General features: G+C 44.2%; 1 protein-coding gene across 1 annotated transcript in view; it reads right to left on the bottom strand.

Annotated features, from left to right (window-relative positions):
* Positions 1 to 4,860: 4,860 nt before the first annotated feature.
* The window catches only part of LOC148442635 (uncharacterized), a 35,043-nt gene continuing 17,867 nt past the window's right edge, over positions 4,861 to 22,036 (bottom strand). The window contains exons 7-10 of the mRNA XM_088463696.1: positions 10,392 to 10,433; positions 9,358 to 9,432; positions 7,093 to 7,135; positions 4,861 to 5,010 (exon numbers count right to left, since the gene is read on the bottom strand). Coding sequence (XP_088319822.1) covers positions 4,950 to 5,010; positions 7,093 to 7,135; positions 9,358 to 9,432; positions 10,392 to 10,433 — 221 coding nt within the window. The 3' untranslated portion in view covers positions 4,861 to 4,949. The remainder of the gene's footprint in view (positions 5,011 to 7,092; positions 7,136 to 9,357; positions 9,433 to 10,391; positions 10,434 to 22,036) is intronic.

Below are 22,036 nucleotides of genomic sequence, written 5' to 3'. Positions count from 1 at the left end.
TCTCCCGGAATGGCCCGCTGTCCCCATACACTAGTATCACAGATATCTCCTGCTTACCTTCCTCTCCTGGAATGGCCGCTGTCCCCATACACTAGTATCACAGATATCTCCTGCTTACCTTCCTCTCCCGGAATGGCCGCTGTCCTCATACACTAGTATCACAGATATCTCCTGCTTACCTTCCTCTCCCGGAATGGCCGCTGTCCCCATACACTAGTATCACAGATATCTCCTGCTTACCTTCCTCTCCCGGAATGGCCACTGTCCCCATACACTAGTATCACAGATATCTCCTGCTTACCTTCCTCTCCCGGAATGGCCGCTGTCCTCATACACTAGTATCACAGATATCTCCTGCTTACCTTCCTCTCCCGGAATGGCCGCTGTCCCCATACACTAGTATCACAGATATCTCCTGCTTACCTTTCTCTCCTGGAATGGACACTGTCCTCATATAATAGTTTCACAGATATCTCCTGCTTACCTTCCTCTCCCGGAATGGCCCGCTGTCCCCATACACTAGTATCACAGATATCTCCTGCTTACCTCCCTCTCCCGGAATGGCCGCTGTCCTCATACACTAGTATCACAGATATCTCCTGCTTACCTTCCTCTCCCTGAATGGCCCACTGTCCCCATACACTAGTATCACAGATACCTCCTGCTTACCTTCCTCTCCCGGAATGGCCCGCTGGTCTCATACACTAGTATCACAGATATCTCCTGCTTACCTTTCTCTCCTGGAATGGACACTGTCCTCATATAATAGTTTCACAGATATCTCCTGCTTACCTTTCTCTCCCGGAATGGCCCGCTGTCCCATACACTAGTATCACAGATATCTCCTGCTTACCTTTCTCTCCCGGAATGGCCGCTGTCCCCATACACTAGTATCACAGATATCTCCTGCTTACCTTTCTCTCCCGGAATGGCCGCTGTCCCCATACACTAGTATCACAGATATCTCCTGCTTACCTTCCTCTCCCGGAATGGCCGCTGTCCCCATACACTAGTATCACAGATATCTCCTGCTTACCTTTCTCTCCCGGAATGGCCGCTGTCCCCATACACTAGTATCACAGATATCTCCTGCTTACCTTCCTCTCCCTGAATGGCCCACTGTCCCCATACACTAGTATCACAGATACCTCCTGCTTACCTTCCTCTCCCGGAATGGCCCGCTGGTCTCATACACTAGTATCACAGATATCTTCTGCTTACCTTTCTCTCCTGGAATGGACACTGTCCTCATATAATAGTTTCACAGATATCTCCTGCTTACCTTCCTCTCCCGGAATGGCCCGCTGTCCCCATACACTAGTATCACAGATATCTCCTGCTTACCTCCCTCTCCCGGAATGGCCGCTGTCCTCATACACTAGTATCACAGATATCTCCTGCTTACCTTCCTCTCCCTGAATGGCCCACTGTCCCCATACACTAGTATCACAGATACCTCCTGCTTACCTTCCTCTCCCGGAATGGCCCGCTGGTCTCATACACTAGTATCACAGATATCTCCTGCTTACCTTTCTCTCCTGGAATGGACACTGTCCTCATATAATAGTTTCACAGATATCTCCTGCTTACCTTTCTCTCCCGGAATGGCCCGCTGTCCCATACACTAGTATCACAGATATCTCCTGCTTACCTTTCTCTCCCGGAATGGCCGCTGTCCCCATACACTAGTATCACAGATATCTCCTGCTTACCTTTCTCTCCCGGAATGGCCGCTGTCCCCATACACTAGTATCACAGATATCTCCTGCTTACCTTCCTCTCCCGGAATGGCCGCTGTCCCCATACACTAGTATCACAGATATCTCCTGCTTACCTTTCTCTCCCGGAATGGCCGCTGTCCCCATACACTAGTATCACAGATATCTCCTGCTTACCTTCCTCTCCCAGAATGGCCCACTGTCCCCATACACTAGTATCACAGATACCTCCTGCTTACCTTCCTCTCCCGGAATGGCCCGCTGGTCTCATACACTAGTATCACAGATATCTTCTGCTTACCTTTCTCTCCTGGAATGGACACTGTCCTCATATAATAGTTTCACAGATATCTCCTGCTTACCTTCCTCTCCCGGAATGGCCCGCTGTCCCCATACACTAGTATCACAGATATCTCCTGCTTACCTCCCTCTCCCGGAATGGCCGCTGTCCTCATACACTAGTATCACAGATATCTCCTGCTTACCTTCCTCTCCCTGAATGGCCCACTGTCCCCATACACTAGTATCACAGATACCTCCTGCTTACCTTCCTCTCCCGGAATGGCCCGCTGGTCTCATACACTAGTATCACAGATATCTCCTGCTTACCTTTCTCTCCTGGAATGGACACTGTCCTCATATAATAGTTTCACAGATATCTCCTGCTTACCTTTCTCTCCCGGAATGGCCCGCTGTCCCATACACTAGTATCACAGATATCTCCTGCTTACCTTTCTCTCCCGGAATGGCCGCTGTCCCCATACACTAGTATCACAGATATCTCCTGCTTACCTTTCTCTCCCGGAATGGCCGCTGTCCCCATACACTAGTATCACAGATATCTCCTGCTTACCTTCCTCTCCCGGAATGGCCGCTGTCCCCATACACTAGTATCACAGATATCTCCTGCTTACCTTTCTCTCCCGGAATGGCCGCTGTCCCCATACACTAGTATCACAGATATCTCCTGCTTACCTTCCTCTCCCTGAATGGCCCACTGTCCCCATACACTAGTATCACAGATACCTCCTGCTTACCTTCCTCTCCCGGAATGGCCCGCTGGTCTCATACACTAGTATCACAGATATCTTCTGCTTACCTTTCTCTCCTGGAATGGACACTGTCCTCATATAATAGTTTCACAGATATCTCCTGCTTACCTTCCTCTCCCGGAATGGCCCGCTGTCCCCATACACTAGTATCACAGATATCTCCTGCTTACCTCCCTCTCCCGGAATGGCCGCTGTCCTCATACACTAGTATCACAGATATCTCCTGCTTACCTTCCTCTCCCTGAATGGCCCACTGTCCCCATACACTAGTATCACAGATACCTCCTGCTTACCTTCCTCTCCCGGAATGGCCCGCTGGTCTCATACACTAGTATCACAGATATCTCCTGCTTACCTTTCTCTCCTGGAATGGACACTGTCCTCATATAATAGTTTCACAGATATCTCCTGCTTACCTTTCTCTCCCGGAATGGCCCGCTGTCCCATACACTAGTATCACAGATATCTCCTGCTTACCTTTCTCTCCCGGAATGGCCACTGTCCCCATACACTAGTATCACAGATATCTCCTGCTTACCTTCCTCTCCCGGAATGGCCACTGTCCCCATACACTAGTATCACAGATATCTCCTGCTTACCTCCCTCTCCCGGAATGGCCGCTGTCCTCATACACTAGTATCACAGATATCTCCTGCTTACCTTCCTCTCCCTGAATGGCCCACTGTCCCCATACACTAGTATCACAGATACCTCCTGCTTACCTTCCTCTCCCGGAATGGCCCGCTGGTCTCATACACTAGTATCACAGATATCTCCTGCTTACCTTTCTCTCCCGGAATGGCCGCTGTCCCCATACACTAGTATCACAGATATCTCCTGCTTACCTTCCTCTCCCGGAATGGCATAATTCATCAAGCTTGAAAAATACAAATTACCGGAGGTCCCTATCACTTGGTCAGAGTCTGGGGTGCAGAACCTAAAAAAAGCCAGTGAAGCCCACCAGTGACAGACTAAAGTGTTCGCTTTTGCTTTATTCTTATTAAAACATAGTAACACTTTAGTCTGTCACTGGTGGTCTTCACCGGCTTTTTTTAGGTTCTGCACCCCAGACTCTGACCAAGTGATAGGGACCTCCGGTATCAAAGACGCCGTGATGCGGCCTGGGGGCTTAGCCATATCTTTGCAAATATATGTAACTGAGATCTCTGAAATCTCTACCACCATGTACAGTAGTTTTCAAAATCTTATTGCTGATATCATTCTGAGCGCTGGGGGATCACTTTTTTGTTTCTTGTATAGACCCTCCCCTCCCTTACATGCACCTGAGTGATATTACTGACGTGATTGAGCAGCTACTGACATGGGCCCTCATTCAGAGCCACTCGCTATTTGCGGTCGTTCGTTCTAAAACAAGGGGTGGCTATTCAAATGAACCGTTCGCTGTTTGCGGTCTGTTCACGCCTCTAGGTCTGAACGAGCGAACAAAACTTGCGTTCGTTTTTTGGAAAAATACGCCCCCTGGCCGCTCGCATCCTACGTCATGTCCGCTATTTATTAGATTAATCGAGTACATCGACCAGGGTATGAGCTGCTCGCTATTCTTGGGGTTGGTTTTTGCTACCACAATTTTGCGAGCAGTTCTGGCTATAAAATAACCCAGTGACGTGGTCATTGACGCTGCTGTTTTAAATATGCACACCCATAAAACGCCTGTTTTGACCTTTAAGCACGCCTGCGTTCTGATTTCCACTCCCCATTTTCAAGCACCTTCCCCTGTTACCACCCACATACGCCTCTTTCTGTCACTCAAAATAGCAGGCATTCGCTGTTTTGCGAGCACATGAATTTCGGCCGCACTGACTGGTTAGCTCATGCGTATAACGATCCGTACGCATGCGCAGTTGGGCTAACATCGCTCGGAACGAACGAGCGGCCGCTTACGAGCGGCTCTGAATCAGGCCCATGTATTGCTGTGTGTTAATGAACACAAGGGAAAGGTAAAGTAAAGGAATAAGACCATAAAAATGTTACTTTAGTGTTGATGAATAGGCCCCTTATCTTTTTAACCACAGGCGCTGTAATAGGATCATTCTTAAATACTGTATAAGACGTAATAAAACACAACCAACTTTTCCAGATAAAAATGATTATTTATTATACAGTAAGTGAAGGTCTGTTGCACATTCGGGCTGGTTATTCTTACACAGGAAATGTCCCGTCACCCATCCTCAGCAGTCTGCGAGCTCTCCGTGTGGTTATATACCGTCACGTTATATTTCCTGAAAGACGCAGAAAAGAGCCGAGATGAGCTTCACTCGTACACATTTACCAAACCGTTTCATGAATTGTCAGATAGAGAGGGGCAGATTACAGCCCGTGTACATGAGGAGGACGAGCTATTGTGGTAAGACAGGAAATGACACAACAATATTCTGCAGAGCAGTTTCCACCCGTCAGTCTGCTGCAACTTTTTACATTTAAGTCCATTGTAGAGAACGTCCGTTCACGTGTAGATAGAGAGTTACTGGCTTTTTTGGCTGTGCTGTCACCACGGAATCATCCCCTTTAAATGTATTTTGACCTGTTTTCCATGTGTTTTGCCTGTACCAATGCGATCCAGGTTACAGGTAATACACATGATCCGCAGGAGACTTTTTCATTTTATGACGCTTTGGCCCATATTCAATTTGGAGCAAAAAGTCCATTGCCGGACTTTTCGCCGTCATCGCTGGTTTTTGGTGCGAAAAAGTACCGCGCTCGTTCCCACTTATCACCGTTTTTAATTCCAAATCGTCGAAAACGGGACCCGGCGAAACTGAAATCGCCAAAAAGGTCTGTCAGTTTTGGGAAATCAGCCTAACACCCCCCTAAAGATGCACTGACATGGGGGATCACTATGGGTACCCCCGAATAGCCCTGCTGAAGGTATTTGGGGTTTTTAAATGGTCTCAATAGGCGCTATTTAGTGTCTTTCAGTAAGTGGTGAAGAATGGCATTTTGTTACTTTTTTGGGGGGGGAATGAGTATTCCCAGTAAATTTGGGGTACATGAATATGGGTGCAGGCATATTTTGAAGTTGCTAAAGTCAAGCATTAAAACGCGCCAAAAACGCACATTCAGCAAATACCTGCAATCCAAAATACACTTCCCCCATACTTCCAGACACCCCTCAAAGGCTATTCCGCTAGTTTTAGATTTTGTACCCCACTTTGATTTTTTTTCGCCCTTTTTTTCAAATTGCTTTTTTGGGGTGTCCCTTGTGGGGTTTTTTGCATTTTTTTGAAGCAGTTAGTGTCAGGGGGGGGTGTCCAAAGGGTTCAGGGTGGTTCCCGCAAGTTTGCACCCCAAAACCCCAATTCTGCACTTTTTTCCGCCGGGTATTCATACTGTAGGCAAAACTTTTTCGCCTATTACACTGCATTGTGTTTTCGCACCGGCAAAAAGATGCTGAAATTGAATACGGGGATAAATGAAATTGGCGAAAATGACGTCATCGGTGAAAAATTATAGCGGAAATGGACTTTTCGCTTCTAATTGAATACAGCCCTTTGTCAGGAACAAGGATATTAGGCGCCATCTGTCATATTATTAATAGTTTAGGAGCTGATAAACGCACTCATAGCGCCTAGATGTGAATAAGCCTTTAGAGGTTACGTCCCACTTTAGAGAAAACTACTGTCCAGCTGTATAGCTTTATGCCTGCAGGTACTGAGCGATAGGTAAGGTGGGGAATGTGCACTGGATACAATTGTATCACCAGATGGGATTGGTATAGGTAACTTTGGGCCTGATTCAGACCCACTCGCGAGCGGCTGTCCGCTCGCAAGTGGGTCGATGTTATGCGCATCCGTCGTGCGCATGCGCCAGACGCGACGAGCGAAGGAAAGTCCTTCGCTCGTTGTGTCCGATCAAAGGGGGCGTGCTGTCAATGTTGATTGACAGCACGCCCCCTTTGGTGGGCGTGCCGGGGGCGTGCCTCCCTGACGGGGGCGTTCCCACGGGAACGCCTCCCGTCAGAAGCCGGCCCACTGACATCACTAGTGATGTCAGTGGGAGTGATTTTGGCTCTGATAGAGCCAAAATCACTCCGGAGCTTGTGGTTGAAAACCTCAACCGCAGGCTCCGGCTCGCAATTTCGATGGTCGCGATGGTCTCGACCATCGCGGCCATCAAAAAGCACGCTCGTATAGCCTGTGGGTGGTGACCCACAGCTATACGAGCGTCCAGGAGGACGCTCCATGAAAATGGAGCCCGGCCCTCATTCAGAGCGTGCGCTCTGCTCAGAGCGTACGGCTCTGAATGAGGGCCTTTGTTTCCTTTAACATCCTTATAACAAAGAAAGATAGAAATCCATCATTTACCGTCCTTGCCGCCGTCTGCAGGAGAGTCCTCTGCACTTCCCACCTGTAAGGAAAGACCAGTTCCTGTTATTCTATCCCTCACGTCAATGGTGTTCATACAAGGGGCGTAATTCAGAGTCACGATGGTGATTTTTGTAGTTGAGCGCACGCTGTGCATGTGTAAAAAATTTAAAAACACATACGCCACATGTGTTGAACTGTGGACCTGATTCAGACCCGCTCGCTAGATGCGATCACTCGCTCCCAGCGTATGCAAATCCAACGCACGCCCAGCAAGGCAGGCGATCGCATAGCAAGGCATTAGCACACACACTATGTCTTAGCGAGCGATCACTTTCAGTATGCAGACGCCCATCAGCCATTCAAAAGACGCCCACTTGCGCACATCATCTCCTGGAAGAGCATGAAAACATCGGTACATCGAGCACCATCGGATGTGCTCGCAGCGCTTGAGGTTGACTATACCTGGCCGCAAGCACTGCGATCACTTCAGTGTGAAACACAACCAGGTGACGTGTTCTATGACGCTGCCTGTTAATTATGCACACCTATGAAACGGCGTTGAAACACTCAGGCACGCCTGCGTTCGTACTTCCACTCCCCCATTGCTAGTGGCCTGCCCCTGTTACCACCCACAAATGGCCTCTTCTGTCACTCATTCAACTCAGCTGCCTATGCTGGGCGAGCGAGCGCTTCCCGATTTGTCGCAGTGGTTTGCGTATACGCATGCGCAAAATGCAAATATCGGCCAGTTACGAGCAATCGCATCTTAGCGAACAGGTCTGAATCATGTCCTGTGTGTACACAGAGACGCGGCTGCAATTGAGCACGGTATCAAGAATGTATTGGAAAAGTGCTAGGCGGTGACTGGGAAGTGGCCATTGGACATGGTCCGCCTTGTGGGTGTGTAGTGGGCGTGTCACTGAAGTGTTTGCATACACAGGGGCTTCATTGCTCTCATAGGAGGGCACACTCAGACGGATAATCTGCACCAAATATAGGGCTGGTGCAAGTTTCGATGATGCAACTGATGGTGGTGTCTACAGATGCACCAGTTGGTATTACGGCGTCTATGGATGCTGACAGTGGGGGTCTCAGCCCTTGCACATTTATATGTATGAATGTACACCAGGGGAGGGCTTGTAGCAGCATTAGATGTGCGACCGCCAATAGACACAGATACGAACGTGCGTCCGAGCCATGCCCTACTGTATATCACATGAGGTTAGTCATTGGTCATGTGCGCTATCCCATTGTAACCAATCTGCAGTTAGCTTATATCAACCTACTGCAAGTGAAGAAATGTACACAAAGCTCTGATTGGTTGTTACAAAGCACTTGAGGTGTTACGTAATGTCAACACGGTCTGAACGTCGATATGGATGTTATGTTGACATGTCGACATGCATGATGTCGACATATTCATTATGACATGGCCATTCTAGATCAGTGGTGTCAAACTTGCGGCCATCCAGCTGCAGTGAAACTACAAATCCCAGCATGCACTGCCACGGTTTTGCTATTAGGGCATGCTAAAACTGTGGCAGGGCATGCTGGGATATGTAGTCCCACTGCAGCTGAGTGGCCACGAGTTTGACACCCCTGTTCTAGATGTAATGTTTCTGGTACAGTTTAAAAAAATTAAATCAGGACAATGTGCTGTTTACTTCAATGGTCTGTTCATTTCAATGTCAGACAATCCCATTACAAGGAATTGGTCATTTGTATAAATGTGTCTTACACCACAGGAAACACCAGAATTCTTACTGATCATTTTTCCTATTGTGGTGGATAGGATCAATGACAGCCTAATTACTAAGATATTGGGGCGGCGCAGGGCTGCTGGCTGTCAGTCTGGCAGCTCTGTGCAGCAGCAGCAGCTGTGAAACCAACAGAGGGGGGGGGGAACAACCATCGGGTATACAGCTGCCATCGATGGCAGGAAACCATCTGGTTCTCTGCCATTGATGGTAGAAGTATTAGACATCGGCTATAAACCATCTATTATTTTGAATCATCCCCAGAGCGTTTCGGTTCTCCAGAAATCCAAATTAATCCGGATTTTGTGAATCCGGAGAGATCTTCCCGTGGTTTGGAATTCATATTATAAATCCAAATTTTGAGTTTTAGATTGCAGATTACATGATTTTAGCGGTTTTTATTTTCATTTTATCGATTAAAATAAAATAAAAAACATATCCAAAACCAAAACACAAGGATGAATCCAGATCCAAAATACGGTGGTCAGCGCACAGCTCTACTTACTTGTCAGCACTAGGATCCCAATGATAGACAGTATCAGTGCGCAGATCAAGCCATATTTTCTCAGTGCATAATAATCTGCAAAAAATATTTTCCTTAAATTAGTATTAGGCTTCTTTACAATTAATTTGAATTCCCTTCTACACCAAATTCCTCTGCCATATTTCCACTTCATATTGTTTAATGCATACAGAGATATTGCACAGGTAGATAAAGATGTAGATAGTTTGTTGCAGTGTTGCTTTGGAATGGAGCAGATCTTGGAAGTTGGCTGTAACCTTAACAATGACCTGAAGACGTGAAGTGATCTCAGAGCTTTGCTGCTGTAGATTCTGATTATGTCTTAGGCCCTCATTCAGAGCCACTCGCTAGCGGCAGTACGCTCGTTCCGAGCGATGTTCGCACATCTGCGCATGCGTACGGATCGTTATACGCATGCGCGAACCAGTCAGTGCAGCCGAAATTCATGTGCTCGCAATATAGCGAATGCCTGCTATTTTGAGTGACAGAATGAGGCGTATGTGGGTGGTAACAGGGGAAGGTGCTTGAAAATGGGGAGTGGAGATCCGAACGCAGGCGTGCTTAAAGGTCAAAACGGGCGTTTTATGGGTGTGCATAATTAATACAGCAGCGTCATTGACCACATCACTGGGTTATTTTATAGCCAGAACTGCTCGCAAGATTGTGGTAGCAAAAACCAACCACAAGAATAGCGAGCAGTTCATACGCTGGTCGATGTACTCGATTAATCTAATAAATAGCGGACATGACGTATGGTGCGAGCGGCCAGGGGGCGTTTTTAACAAATAAACGAGCGTATGTTTTGCTCGCTCGTTCAGACTTAGAGGTGTGAACAGACTGCAATTTGCGAACGGATCATTTGAATAGCCACCCCTTGTTTTTGAACGAACGACCGCAAATAGCGAACGGCTCTGAATCAGGCCCTTAGTTTCTTGGCCTGATAGTAATTCAGTGTAAAACTGCTCCTGCTCAATCTGGGTCATATTTCCTGTACTGTAAGAAAAAGTTTTACTCACCGTAGTGGAATATCTGCTCGTGTTGGCTACCTACAGCCTTGTCTGAAATAGACAGAACAGAAAATGTACATTACTCAGATCACGCATTATCTGTACGCTGCAGTCAGTCACCTGTAGAGTTCTTATACAAAGTTACACTAAGATCCGTCACATCTGTGCCACATGATAGGCATAATCCAGTATACAAGCAAACTGTTGTTTAGATGTGATCAAAGAACATTACAGCAAAACATTATATTTGATTAATAAAACTTTTATTGCCAAAAAACTAAAGGTGTAGTTTTAAAAGACTTAGCAAGTGTTCTATTATTCAGCCACAAGAGGGCACTGTTTCATGGGAGATTGTAAAATGCTGTATTTACAGCCATGCCCAAAAGTTTTGACAAGTATTGGTTTTCACAAAGTCATGAAGAGTGATCAGACGAATTGCAATTAATTGCAAAGTCCCTCTTTGCTATGACATTGAACTTAGGGCCTGATTCAGACCCGCTCGCTAGGCTGCGTTCGCACGTAGCCTGCCGATGTTTGCAATCTGCGTATAAAACACAGTGCGTGTGCGTGAACCAGTCCATGCGATTGCAAAGGAATCACCCCTTGTACATAGACACCTCGCTAGAATGAGTGACAGGACGAGCCATTTGTGGGGGGTGACAGGGGTTGGTCTATGGAAACGGGGTTGTGGTGGTGTGAACGCAGGCGTGTCTGTGCATCTTATCGCCGTTACGGAGGCGTGCGTAATTAGGACACAGCGTCATAATACACGTCACATGGCTGAATTACACACTGAACCACTTGCAGTGCTTGTGGTAGGGTATGGTCGGCCACAAGTCCTGCGTATGGGTCCGGTGTTACCGATTGTTGCATACACTTCCTGGAGATGACGTGTATTACTAAGGGAAAATGGGTGTCTTAAGAAAGGCTGGTGGGTGTCTAAATACACACTGCGATTGCTCGCCAAGACATAGTGGGTGTGCTAATGTCTTGCTGTGCGATCGCGGGATTTGCATACTTTGGTAGCTGACGTCTGCATGCGAACGCATCTAGCTAGCGGGTCTGAATCAGACCCTTAATCCCAAAAACAGCATTTCTACTGAATTTCAACCATGCCACAAAAGGACCAGCTGACATCATGTCAGTGATTCTCTCGTTAACTCTGCTATGAGAGTTGATGACAAGGCTGGAGATCACTCTGTCATGCTGATTGAGTAAGAATAACAGACTTGAAGTTTTAAAAGGAGGGTGGAGCTTAAAATCATTGTTCTTCCTCTGTTAACCATGGTTATCTGCAAGGAAACACGTGCACTTATCATTGTTTTGTACAAAAAGGGCTTCACAGGCAACGATATTGCTGCTAGCAAGATTGCATCTAAATTAGGGGTGAGCGGGTTCGGATTTCTGAAATCCGAACCCCCCGAGCCACCCCGATCCGAGGCCGACCGAGTCAGGCTCGACTTTTCCCGCCTGACTCGGATCTGAAATCGAGGCAAAACGTCATCATCCCGCCTTCCGGGTCTCGCGAGTTTTGGATCCTATATAAGGTACCCGTGTCGGCGCCATTTTCTCACTCGGCTGTGGACAGTGAAGAGGGAGGGTGGGAGTTAGGGCTGGCTGGGCTGTGTAGTGTAGTGTAGTGTAGTGCAGAGTAGTGTTGTGCTGTGCTGTGCTGCTGTTGTCCATAGGGGCTGTGTCCACTACTTCAAAGTCCATAGGGGCTGGCTGTGTTGTGCTGTGCTGCTGTTGTTAATAGGGGCTGTGTCCACTACTTCAAAGTCCATAGGGGCTGGCTGGACTGTGTTGTGCAGTCAGTTGTCCGTAGGGGCTGTGTCCACTCCAAAGTACTGTTAAGTGTCCCAGTCCTAAAGGGGTGCTGTAGTGTTGTCCAGGGAGTGCTCTGTCCATCAGGGGTGCTCCCCCCAAGTGCTAAAAAAAATATATTTTTTCTGTGTTTGTGAATTGTGTGCACAGTAGCCGCACGTGCATCAACAAAGTAGTGCCAAGCGTGCGCCTGTGTCATAAGTATAGGGCCGGCTGGCTTGACTGTTAAAGGGTGCTGTAACCCCCAAAGTACACTCCAAACAAAATAAAAAAACATTTTCTGTGTTTGTGAATTGTGTGCACAGTAGCCGCACGTACATCAACAAAGTAGTGCCAAGCGTGCGCCTGTGTCATAAGTAAAGGGCCGGCTGGCTTGACCGTTAAAGGGTGCTGTAACCCCCAAAGTACACTCCAAACCAAATAAAAAAATATTTTCTGTGTTTGTGAATTGTGTGCGCAGTAGCCGCACGTGCATCAACAAAGTAGTGCCAAGCGTGCGCCTGTGTCATAAGTAAAGGGCCGGCTGGCTTGACCGTTAAAGGGTGCTGTAACCCCCAAAGTACACTCCAAACCAAATAAAAAAATATTTTCTGTGTTTGTGAATTGTGTGCGCAGTAGCCGCACGTACATCAACAAAGTAGTGCCAAGCGTGCGCCTGTGTCCCATAAAATAAAGGGCCAGCTGGATTGACCGCTAAAGGGTGCTGTAACCCCCAAAGGGCACTACAAACAAAATTAAAAAAATGTTTCTGTGTTTGTGAATTGTGTGCACTGTGGCTGCACGTGCATCAACAAAGGAGCAGCGCCAAGCGTGCGCCTGTGTCCCATAAGTAAAGGGCCGGCTGGCTCATTTCTTAAAGGGTGGTGTAACCCACAAAGTGCACTAGTCTCCAACAAAAATAAAAAATTATTTTCTGTGTTTGTGTGCACCTTAGCCGCACGTATATATCAATATAACATAAATGGAGGACCAAACTTTCTCCGATAAAAATAAAATAGGGAAAGATCAAGAACCACTTCCTCCTAGTGCTGAAGCTGCTGCCACTAGTCATGACATAGACGAGAACATGCCATCAACGTCATCTGCCAAGGTCGATGCCCAATGTCATAGTAGAGGGCACATACAATCCCAAACGACAAAGTTCAGGAAAATGACCTTAAAAAAAACATTTAAATCATCTGAAGAGAAACGTAAATTTGCCAATATGCCATTTATGACACGGAGTGGCAAGGAACGGCTAAGGTCTTTCCCTATGTTCATGACTAGTGGTTCAGCTTCACATAACAATGGAAGCCCTCCTCCCGCTAAAAAAATCAAACGAGTTAAGCTGGAAAAAGCACAGCGAAGAACTGTGCGTTCTAAGAAGATATCACAAATCCCCAAGGAGAGTCCAAGTGTGGTGGTGGTTGCGATGCCTGACCTTCCCAGCACTGGATGGGAAGAGGTGGCTCTTTCCACCATTTGCACGCCCCCTGCAAGTGCTGAAAGGAGCACCCACAGTCCTCTTGCTGATATGCAAATTGAAGATGTCACTGTTGAAGTACAACAGGATGAGGATACTGGTGTAGCTGGCGCTGAGGAGGAAGTTGGCGAGGAGGATTCTGATGGTGATGTGGTTTGTTTAAATCAGGCTCCGGGGGAGACAGTTGTTGTCCGTGGGATGAAAAAGCCCATCACGGTCATTCCTGGGCAGAAGACCAAACATTCCACCTCTTTGGTCTGGCAATATTTCTATCCAAATCCGGACAACTGTCTTGCCTTATGTACCATATGTAAAGGTGAAATAAGTAGGGGTAGGGACGTTAACCACCTAGGAACATCCTCCATTATACGGCACCTGCAGCGCGTTCATAAAAAGTTACTGTCAAGTTCAGAAACTTTGGCTAAGACCGTAAGCAGTCCAGGGACACCTAAATCCCTTTTTCCTGTTTTATCCAAGGAATCGGTGGATGAGGAGGATGAGAACGACATCTTGCCTCCGTAGAGCCAGTTTGTGCAGGGACACATTAATTGCCAGCTTGTTTTGTGGGGGCCCAAACGAACCAATCATTTCAGCCACAGTCATGTGGCAGACCCTGGCGCTGAAATGATTAGTTTGTTAAAGTGTGCATGTCCTGTTTATACAACCATAAGGGTGGGTGGGAGGGCCCAAGGATAATTCCATCTTGCACCTCTTTTTTTCTTTGCAGTATGTACTGTTTGGGGCCTAGTTTTTCTAACTGCCATCCTGTCTGCCACTGCAGTGTCACTCCTAGATGGGTCACGTGTTTGTGCCGCCCACTCGTGTCGCTTAGCATAGTCATGCAGCTACCTCGGTGCAACCTTTTGGCCATAAAAACAATATAGTGAGGTTTGAGGTGTTCAGAATAGACTGGAAATGAGTGGAAATGAAGGTTATTGAGGTTAATAATTGAATAGGAGCATAAAAACCCACAAATTCTGTGATTTTAGCTGTTTTTATGCTTTTTTTAAAAAAAATACAGATCCAAAACACAAAACCCAGAACCCAAAACACGGAAGGGTGGTTTTGGCAAAACCAATCCAGATCCAAAACACGAAGAAAGATCCAGATCCAAAACCAAAACACAAAACACGAAAAGTGGCCGGTGCACACCCCTAATCTAAATCAACCATTTATCTGATCATGAAGAACTTCAAGGAGAGAGGCTCAATAGAAGGCTTCAGGGTGCCCAAGAACGTCCAGCAAGCACCAAGACTGTCTCCTAAAGTTGATTCAGCTGCGGGATCGGGGCACCATCAGTGCAGAGCTTGCTCAGGAATGGCAGCAGGCAGGTGTGAGTGCATCTTCACGCACAGTGAGGCAAAGACTTTTTGTGGATGGCCTGGTGTCAAGAAGGGCAGCAAAGAAGCCACTTCTCTCAGGGACAGACTCAGTGGCGTCTCTCCCCGCGGTGACACCCGGTGCGGGGAGAGACGCTATGCGCGCGGCACCTGACAAAAGGGGGCGTGGCCTTTGGGAGGGGCGTGACAATAGGCAAGGGGCGTGACATCACGGCCCTGGTCTTCAAGGAAGGGGCGTGACACTGAGCGAGGGGCGTGGTCCCGCGGCCCGGCCCGTGGCCGTGGTAACCAAAATCAATGAATGGCGTGGTGCCGGTGGGGGATGCAGGAGGCGCGGGCATGTGCGGTGCTGGCTCCCTCACTGACAGGAACCGAGTGCTGCACTTAATACTAAAGTGCAGCACCCGGCTGCTGTCACTGAGGGGGAGCCTGCACCTTGGTGTCACCCCTCGGCGGGTGACACCCAGGTGCGGGCCGCACCCCCCGCACCCCCCTTGTGACGCCACTGGACAGACTGATATTCTGCAAAAGGTACAGGGATTGGACTGCTGAGGACTGGGGTAAATTTATTTTCTCTGATGAATCCCCGTTCAGATTGTTTGGGGCATCTGTAAAAACGCTTGTCCGGAGAAGGAAAGGTGACCGCTACCATCATTCCTGTGTCATGCCAACAGTAAAGCATCCTGAGACCATTCATGTGTGGGGTTGCTTCTCAGCCAAGAGGGAGTGGGCTCACTCACAATTTTGCCTAAGAACACAGCCATGAATAAAGAATGGTACCAAAACATCCTCCAAGAGCAACTTCTCCCAACCATCCAAGAACAGTTTGGTGACGAACAATAATAAATACAAAAACAAGAGGGGGAAAGCGCTGTGTGGTAATGGAATATGTGAATGAAATTGTTATGTATATATAGTCATAATGGACTATAGTGTCTGTCTATATTATGGCCTATTCGTATTTAAATCTCTAGATGTTCTATTATAAGTCCTTCTGTCTAGGTGACCAGGGTGACGTCAGGTAGGCAAAAACTTGAGGCTGGGAGTTGAATGCTGGTATCTTAGATAAAGTCTTAAATGGTTTAAACAGGCATGTGCAGATAAGCTGGTTTAACCACAAAGGATAAGGTAAGTCTTGTATAGATAGTCAATAATGTGAGTCTATAAAGATGTACCAGGTCGGCAATAACTTTAGGCAGAGTTTTCTATGAGCAAAATGTAGATGTTGTGAGACCACCTCGGGAACAAGGAACGCAGTATCAGGGAGATTTCGGACACTATAATGCAGTCTAAGGAAGGTTGAATCTACTTACCCAGTTACGGTGTTTGCTGGTCCATCTCCTCCCTGCGTCCCAGTGAGCTGAGTGGATGATGAGGGGCCCAATATGTGCAGCAGGGAGACTGACTCAGTGTGACTTGCTTTAAACAGCTGATTTAATGTAAATTGTAATAATAGTACAAGGACAAATTCACCCCTATTCAAGTGGGGTGATGGATTAATATAAAAACATAGGCAGGTAGGTAAGTGTCCCAATGCGTTTCATCCCTCCTGGTGACTGTTTTGGTGATGAACAATGCCTTTTCCACTATGATGGAGAACTTTGCCATAAGGCAAAAAGTGATAACTAAGTGGCTCGGGGAACAAAACATCTAAATTTTAGGTCCATGGCCAGGAAACTCCCCAGACCTTAATCTGATTGAGAATTTGTGGTTAATCCCCAAGAAGCGGGTGGACAAACTAAAACCCACAAATTCTGACAAACTCCAAGCATTGATTAGGCAAAAATGGGCGGCTATCAGTCAGTATGTGGCCAGAAGGTGAGTGACAGCTGCCAGGGCGAATTGCAGAGGTCTTGATAAAGAAGGGTCAACACTGCAAATATTCACTCTCTGCATAAACTTAATGTAATTGTCACTAAAAAGCCTCTGACACTTATGTAATGCTGTAATGTTACCTCAGTATACCATAGTAACATCTGACACTTATGTAATGCTGTAATGTTACCTCAGTATACCATAGTAACATCTGACACTTATGTAATGCTGTAATGTTACCTCAGTATACCATAGTAACATCTGACACTTATGTAATGCTGTAATGTTACCTCAGTATACCATAGTAACATCTGACACTTATGTAATGCTGTAATGTTACCTCAGTATACCATAGTAACATCTGACACTTATGTAATGCTGTAATGTTACCTCAGTATACCATAGTAACATCTGACACTTATGTAATGCTGTAATGTTACCTCAGTATACCATAGTAACATCTGACACTTATGTAATGCTGTAATGTTACCTCAGTATACCATAGTAACATCTGACACTTATGTAATGTTATCTCAGTATACCATAGTAACATCTGACACTTATGTAATGCTGTAATGTTACCTCAGTATACCATAGTAACATCTGACACTTATGTAATGCTGTAATGTTACCTCAGTATATCATAGTAGCATCTGACACTTATGTAATGCTGTAATGTTATCACAGTATACCATAGTAACATCTGACACTTATGTAATGCTGTAATGTTACCTCAGTATATCATAGTAGCATCTGACACTTATGTAATGCTGTAATGTTACCTCAGTATACCATAGTAACATCTGACACTTATGTAATGTTACCTCAGTATACCATAGTAACATCTGACACTTATGTAATGTTACCTCAGTATACCATAGTAACATCTGACACTTATGTAATTCTGTAATGTTACCTCAATATACCATAGTCACATCTGACACTTATGTAATGCTGTAATGTTACCTCAGTATACCATAGTAACATCTGACACTTATGTAATGCTGTAATGTTACGTCAGTATACCATAGTAACATCTGACACTTATGTAATGCTGTAATGTTACCTCAGTATACCATAGTAACATCTGACACTTATGTAATGCTGTAATGTTACCTCAGTATACCATAGTAACATCTGACACTTATGCAATGCTGTAATGTTACCTCAATATACCATAGTCACATCTGACACTTATGTAATGCTGTAATGTTACCTCAGTTTACCATAGTAACATCTGACACTTATGTAATGCTGTAATGTTACCTCAGTATACCATAGTAACATCTGACACTTATGTAATGCTGTAATGTTACCTCAGTATACCATAGTAACATCTGACACTTATGTAATGCTGTAATGTTACCTCAGTATACCATAGTAACATCTGACACTTATGTAATGCTGTAATGTTATGTCAGTATACCATAGCAACATCTGACACTTATGTAATGCTGTAATGTTACCTCAGTATACCATAGTAACATCTTACACTTATGTAATGTTACCTCAGTATACCATAGTAACATCTGACACTTATGTAATGTTACCTCAGTATACCATAGTAACATCTGACACTTATGTAATGTTACCTCAGTATACCATAGTAACATCTGACACTTATGTAATGCTGTAATGTTACCTCAGTATACCATAGTCACATCTGACACTTATGTAATGCTGTAATGTTACCTCAGTATACCATAGTAACATCTGACACTTATGTAATGCTGTAATGTTATGTCAGTATACCATAGTAACATCTGACACTTATGTAATGCTGTAATGTCACCTCAGTATACCATAGTATCGTCTGACACTTATGTAATGCTGTAATGTTACCTCAGTATACCATAGTAACATCTGACACTTATGTAATGCTGTAATGTTACCTCAGTATATCATAGTAGCATCTGACACTTATGTAATGCTGTAATGTTATCACAGTATACCATAGTAACATCTGACACTTATGTAATGCTATAATGTTACCTCAGTATATCATAGTAGCATCTGACACTTATGTAATGCTGTAATGTTACCTCAGTATACCATAGTAACATCTGACACTTATGTAATGTTACCTCAGTATACCATAGTAACATCTGACACTTATGTAATGTTACCTCAGTATACCATAGTAACATCTGACACTTATGTAATGCTGTAATGTTACCTCAATATACCATAGTCACATCTGACACTTATGTAATGCTGTAATGTTACCTCAGTATACCATAGTAACATCTGACACTTATGTAATGCTGTAATGTTACATCAGTATACCATAGTAACATCTGACACTTATGTAATGCTGTAATGTTACCTCAGTATACCATAGTAACATCTGACACTTATGTAATGCTGTAATGTTACCTCAGTATACCATAGTAACATCTGACACTTATGTAATGCTGTAATGTTACCTCAGTATACCATAGTAACATCTGACACTTATGTAATGCTGTAATGTTACCTCAGTATACCATAGTAACATCTTACACTTATGTAATGCTGTAATGTTATGTCAGTATACCATAGTAACATCTGACACTTATGTAATGCTCTAATGTTACCTCAGTATACCATAGTAACATCTGACACTTATGTAATGTTACCTCAGTATACCATAGTAACATCTGACACTTATGTAATGTTACCTCAGTATACCATAGTAACATCTGACACTTATGTAATGTTACCTCAGTATACCATAGTCACATCTGACACTTATGTAATGCTGTAATGTTACCTCAGTATACCATAGTCACATCTGACACTTATGTAATGCTGTAATGTTACCTCAGTATACCATAGTAACATCTGACACTTATGTAATGCTGTAATGTTATGTCAGTATACCATAGTAACATCTGACACTTATGTAATGCTGTAATGTCACCTCAGTATACCATAGTAACATCTGACACTTATGTAATGCTGTAATGTTACCTCAGTATACCATAGTAACATCTGACACTTATGTAATGCTGTAATGTTACCTCAGTATACCATAGTAACATCTGACACTTATGTAATGCTGTAATGTTACCTCAGTATACCATAGTATCGTCTCACACTTATGTAATGCTGTAATGTTACCTCAGTATACCATAGTATCGTCTGACACTTATGTAATGCTGTAATGTTACCTCAGTATACCATAGTAACATCTGACACTTATGTAATGCTGTAATGTTACCTCAGTTTACCATAGTAACATCTGACACTTATGTAATGCTGTAATGTTACCTCAGTATACCATAGTAACATCTGACACTTATGTAATGCTGTAATGTTACCTCAGTATACCATAGTAACATCTGACACTTATGTAATGCTGTAATGTTACCTCAGTATACCATAGTAACATCTTACACTTATGTAATGCTGTAATGTTATGTCAGTATACCATAGTAACATCTGACACTTATGTAATGCTGTAATGTTACCTCAGTATACCATAGTAACATCTGACACTTATGTAATGTTACCTCAGTATACCATAGTAACATCTGACACTTATGTAATGTTACCTCAGTATACCATAGTAACATCTGACACTTATGTAATGTTACCTCAGTATACCATAGTAACATCTGACACTTATGTAATGCTGTAATGTTACCTCAGTATACCATAGTCACATCTCACACTTATGTAATGCTGTAATGTTACCTCAGTATACCATAGTAACATCTGACACTTAAGTAATGCTGTAATGTTATGTCAGTATACCATAGTAACATCTGTCACTTATGTAATGCTGTAATGTCACCTCAGTATACCATAGTAACATCTGACACTTATGTAATGCTGTAATGTTACCTCAGTATACCATAGTAACATCTGACACTTATGTAATGCTGTAATGTTACCTCAGTATACCATAGTAACATCTGACACTTATGTAATGCTGTAATGTTACCTCAGTATACCATAGTATCGTCTGACACTTATGTAATGCTGTAATGTTACCTCAGTATACCATAGTATCGTCTGACACTTATGTAATGCTGTAATGTTACCTCAGTATACCATAGTAACATCTGACACTTATGTAATGCTGTAATGTTACCTCAGTATACCATAGTAACATCTGACACTTATGTAATGCTGTAATGTTACCTCAGTATACCATAGTCACATCTGACACTTATGTAATGCTGTAATGTTACCTCAGTATACCATAGTAACATCTGACACTTATGTAATGCTGTAATGTTACCTCAGTATACCATAGTATCGTCTGACACTTATGTAATGCTGTAATGTTACCTCAGTATACCATAGTATCGTCTGACACTTATGTAATGCTGTAATGTTACCTCAGTATACCATAGTAACATCTGACACTTATGTAATGCTGTAATTTTACCTCAGTATACCATAGTAACATTTGACACTTATGTAATGCTGTAATGTTACCTCAGTATACCATAGTAACATCTGACACTTATGTAATGCTGTAATGTTACCTCAGTATACCATAGTAACATCTGACACTTATGTAATCCTGTAATGTTACCTCAGTATACCATAGTAACATCTGACACTTATGTAATGCTGTAATGTTACCTCAGTATACCATAGTAACATCTGACACTTATGTAATGCTGTAATGTTACCTCAGTATACCATAGTAACATCTGACACTTATGTAATGCTGTAATGTTACCTCAGTATACCATAGTAACATCTGACACTTATGTAATGCTGTAATGTTACCTCAGTATACCATAGTAACATCTGACACTTATGTAATGTTACCTCAGTATACCATAGTAACATCTGACACTTATGTAATGTTACCTCAGTATACCATAGTAACATCTGACACTTATGTAATGCTGTAATGTTACCTCAGTATACCATAGTAACATCTGACACTTATGTAATGCTGTAATGTTACCTCAGTATACCATAGTAACATCTGACACTTATGTAATGCTGTAATGTTACCTCAGTATACCATAGTAACATCTGACACTTATGTAATGCTGTAATGTTACCTCAGTATACCATAGTATCGTCTGACACTTATGTAATGCTGTAATGTTACCTCAGTATACCATAGTAACATCTGACACTTATGTAATGCTGTAATGTTACCTCAGTATACCATAGTAACATTTGACACTTATGTAATGCTGTAATGTTACCTCAGTATACCATAGTAACATCTGACACTTATGTAATGCTGTAATGTTACC

Source organism: Taudactylus pleione, unplaced genomic scaffold, assembly GCF_031769625.1.
Source record: "Taudactylus pleione unplaced genomic scaffold, aTauple2 ptg001428l, whole genome shotgun sequence".
NCBI classification, from domain to species: domain Eukaryota; kingdom Metazoa; phylum Chordata; class Amphibia; order Anura; family Myobatrachidae; genus Taudactylus; species Taudactylus pleione.
This window is presented reverse-complemented; position numbering and strand designations above follow the sequence as displayed.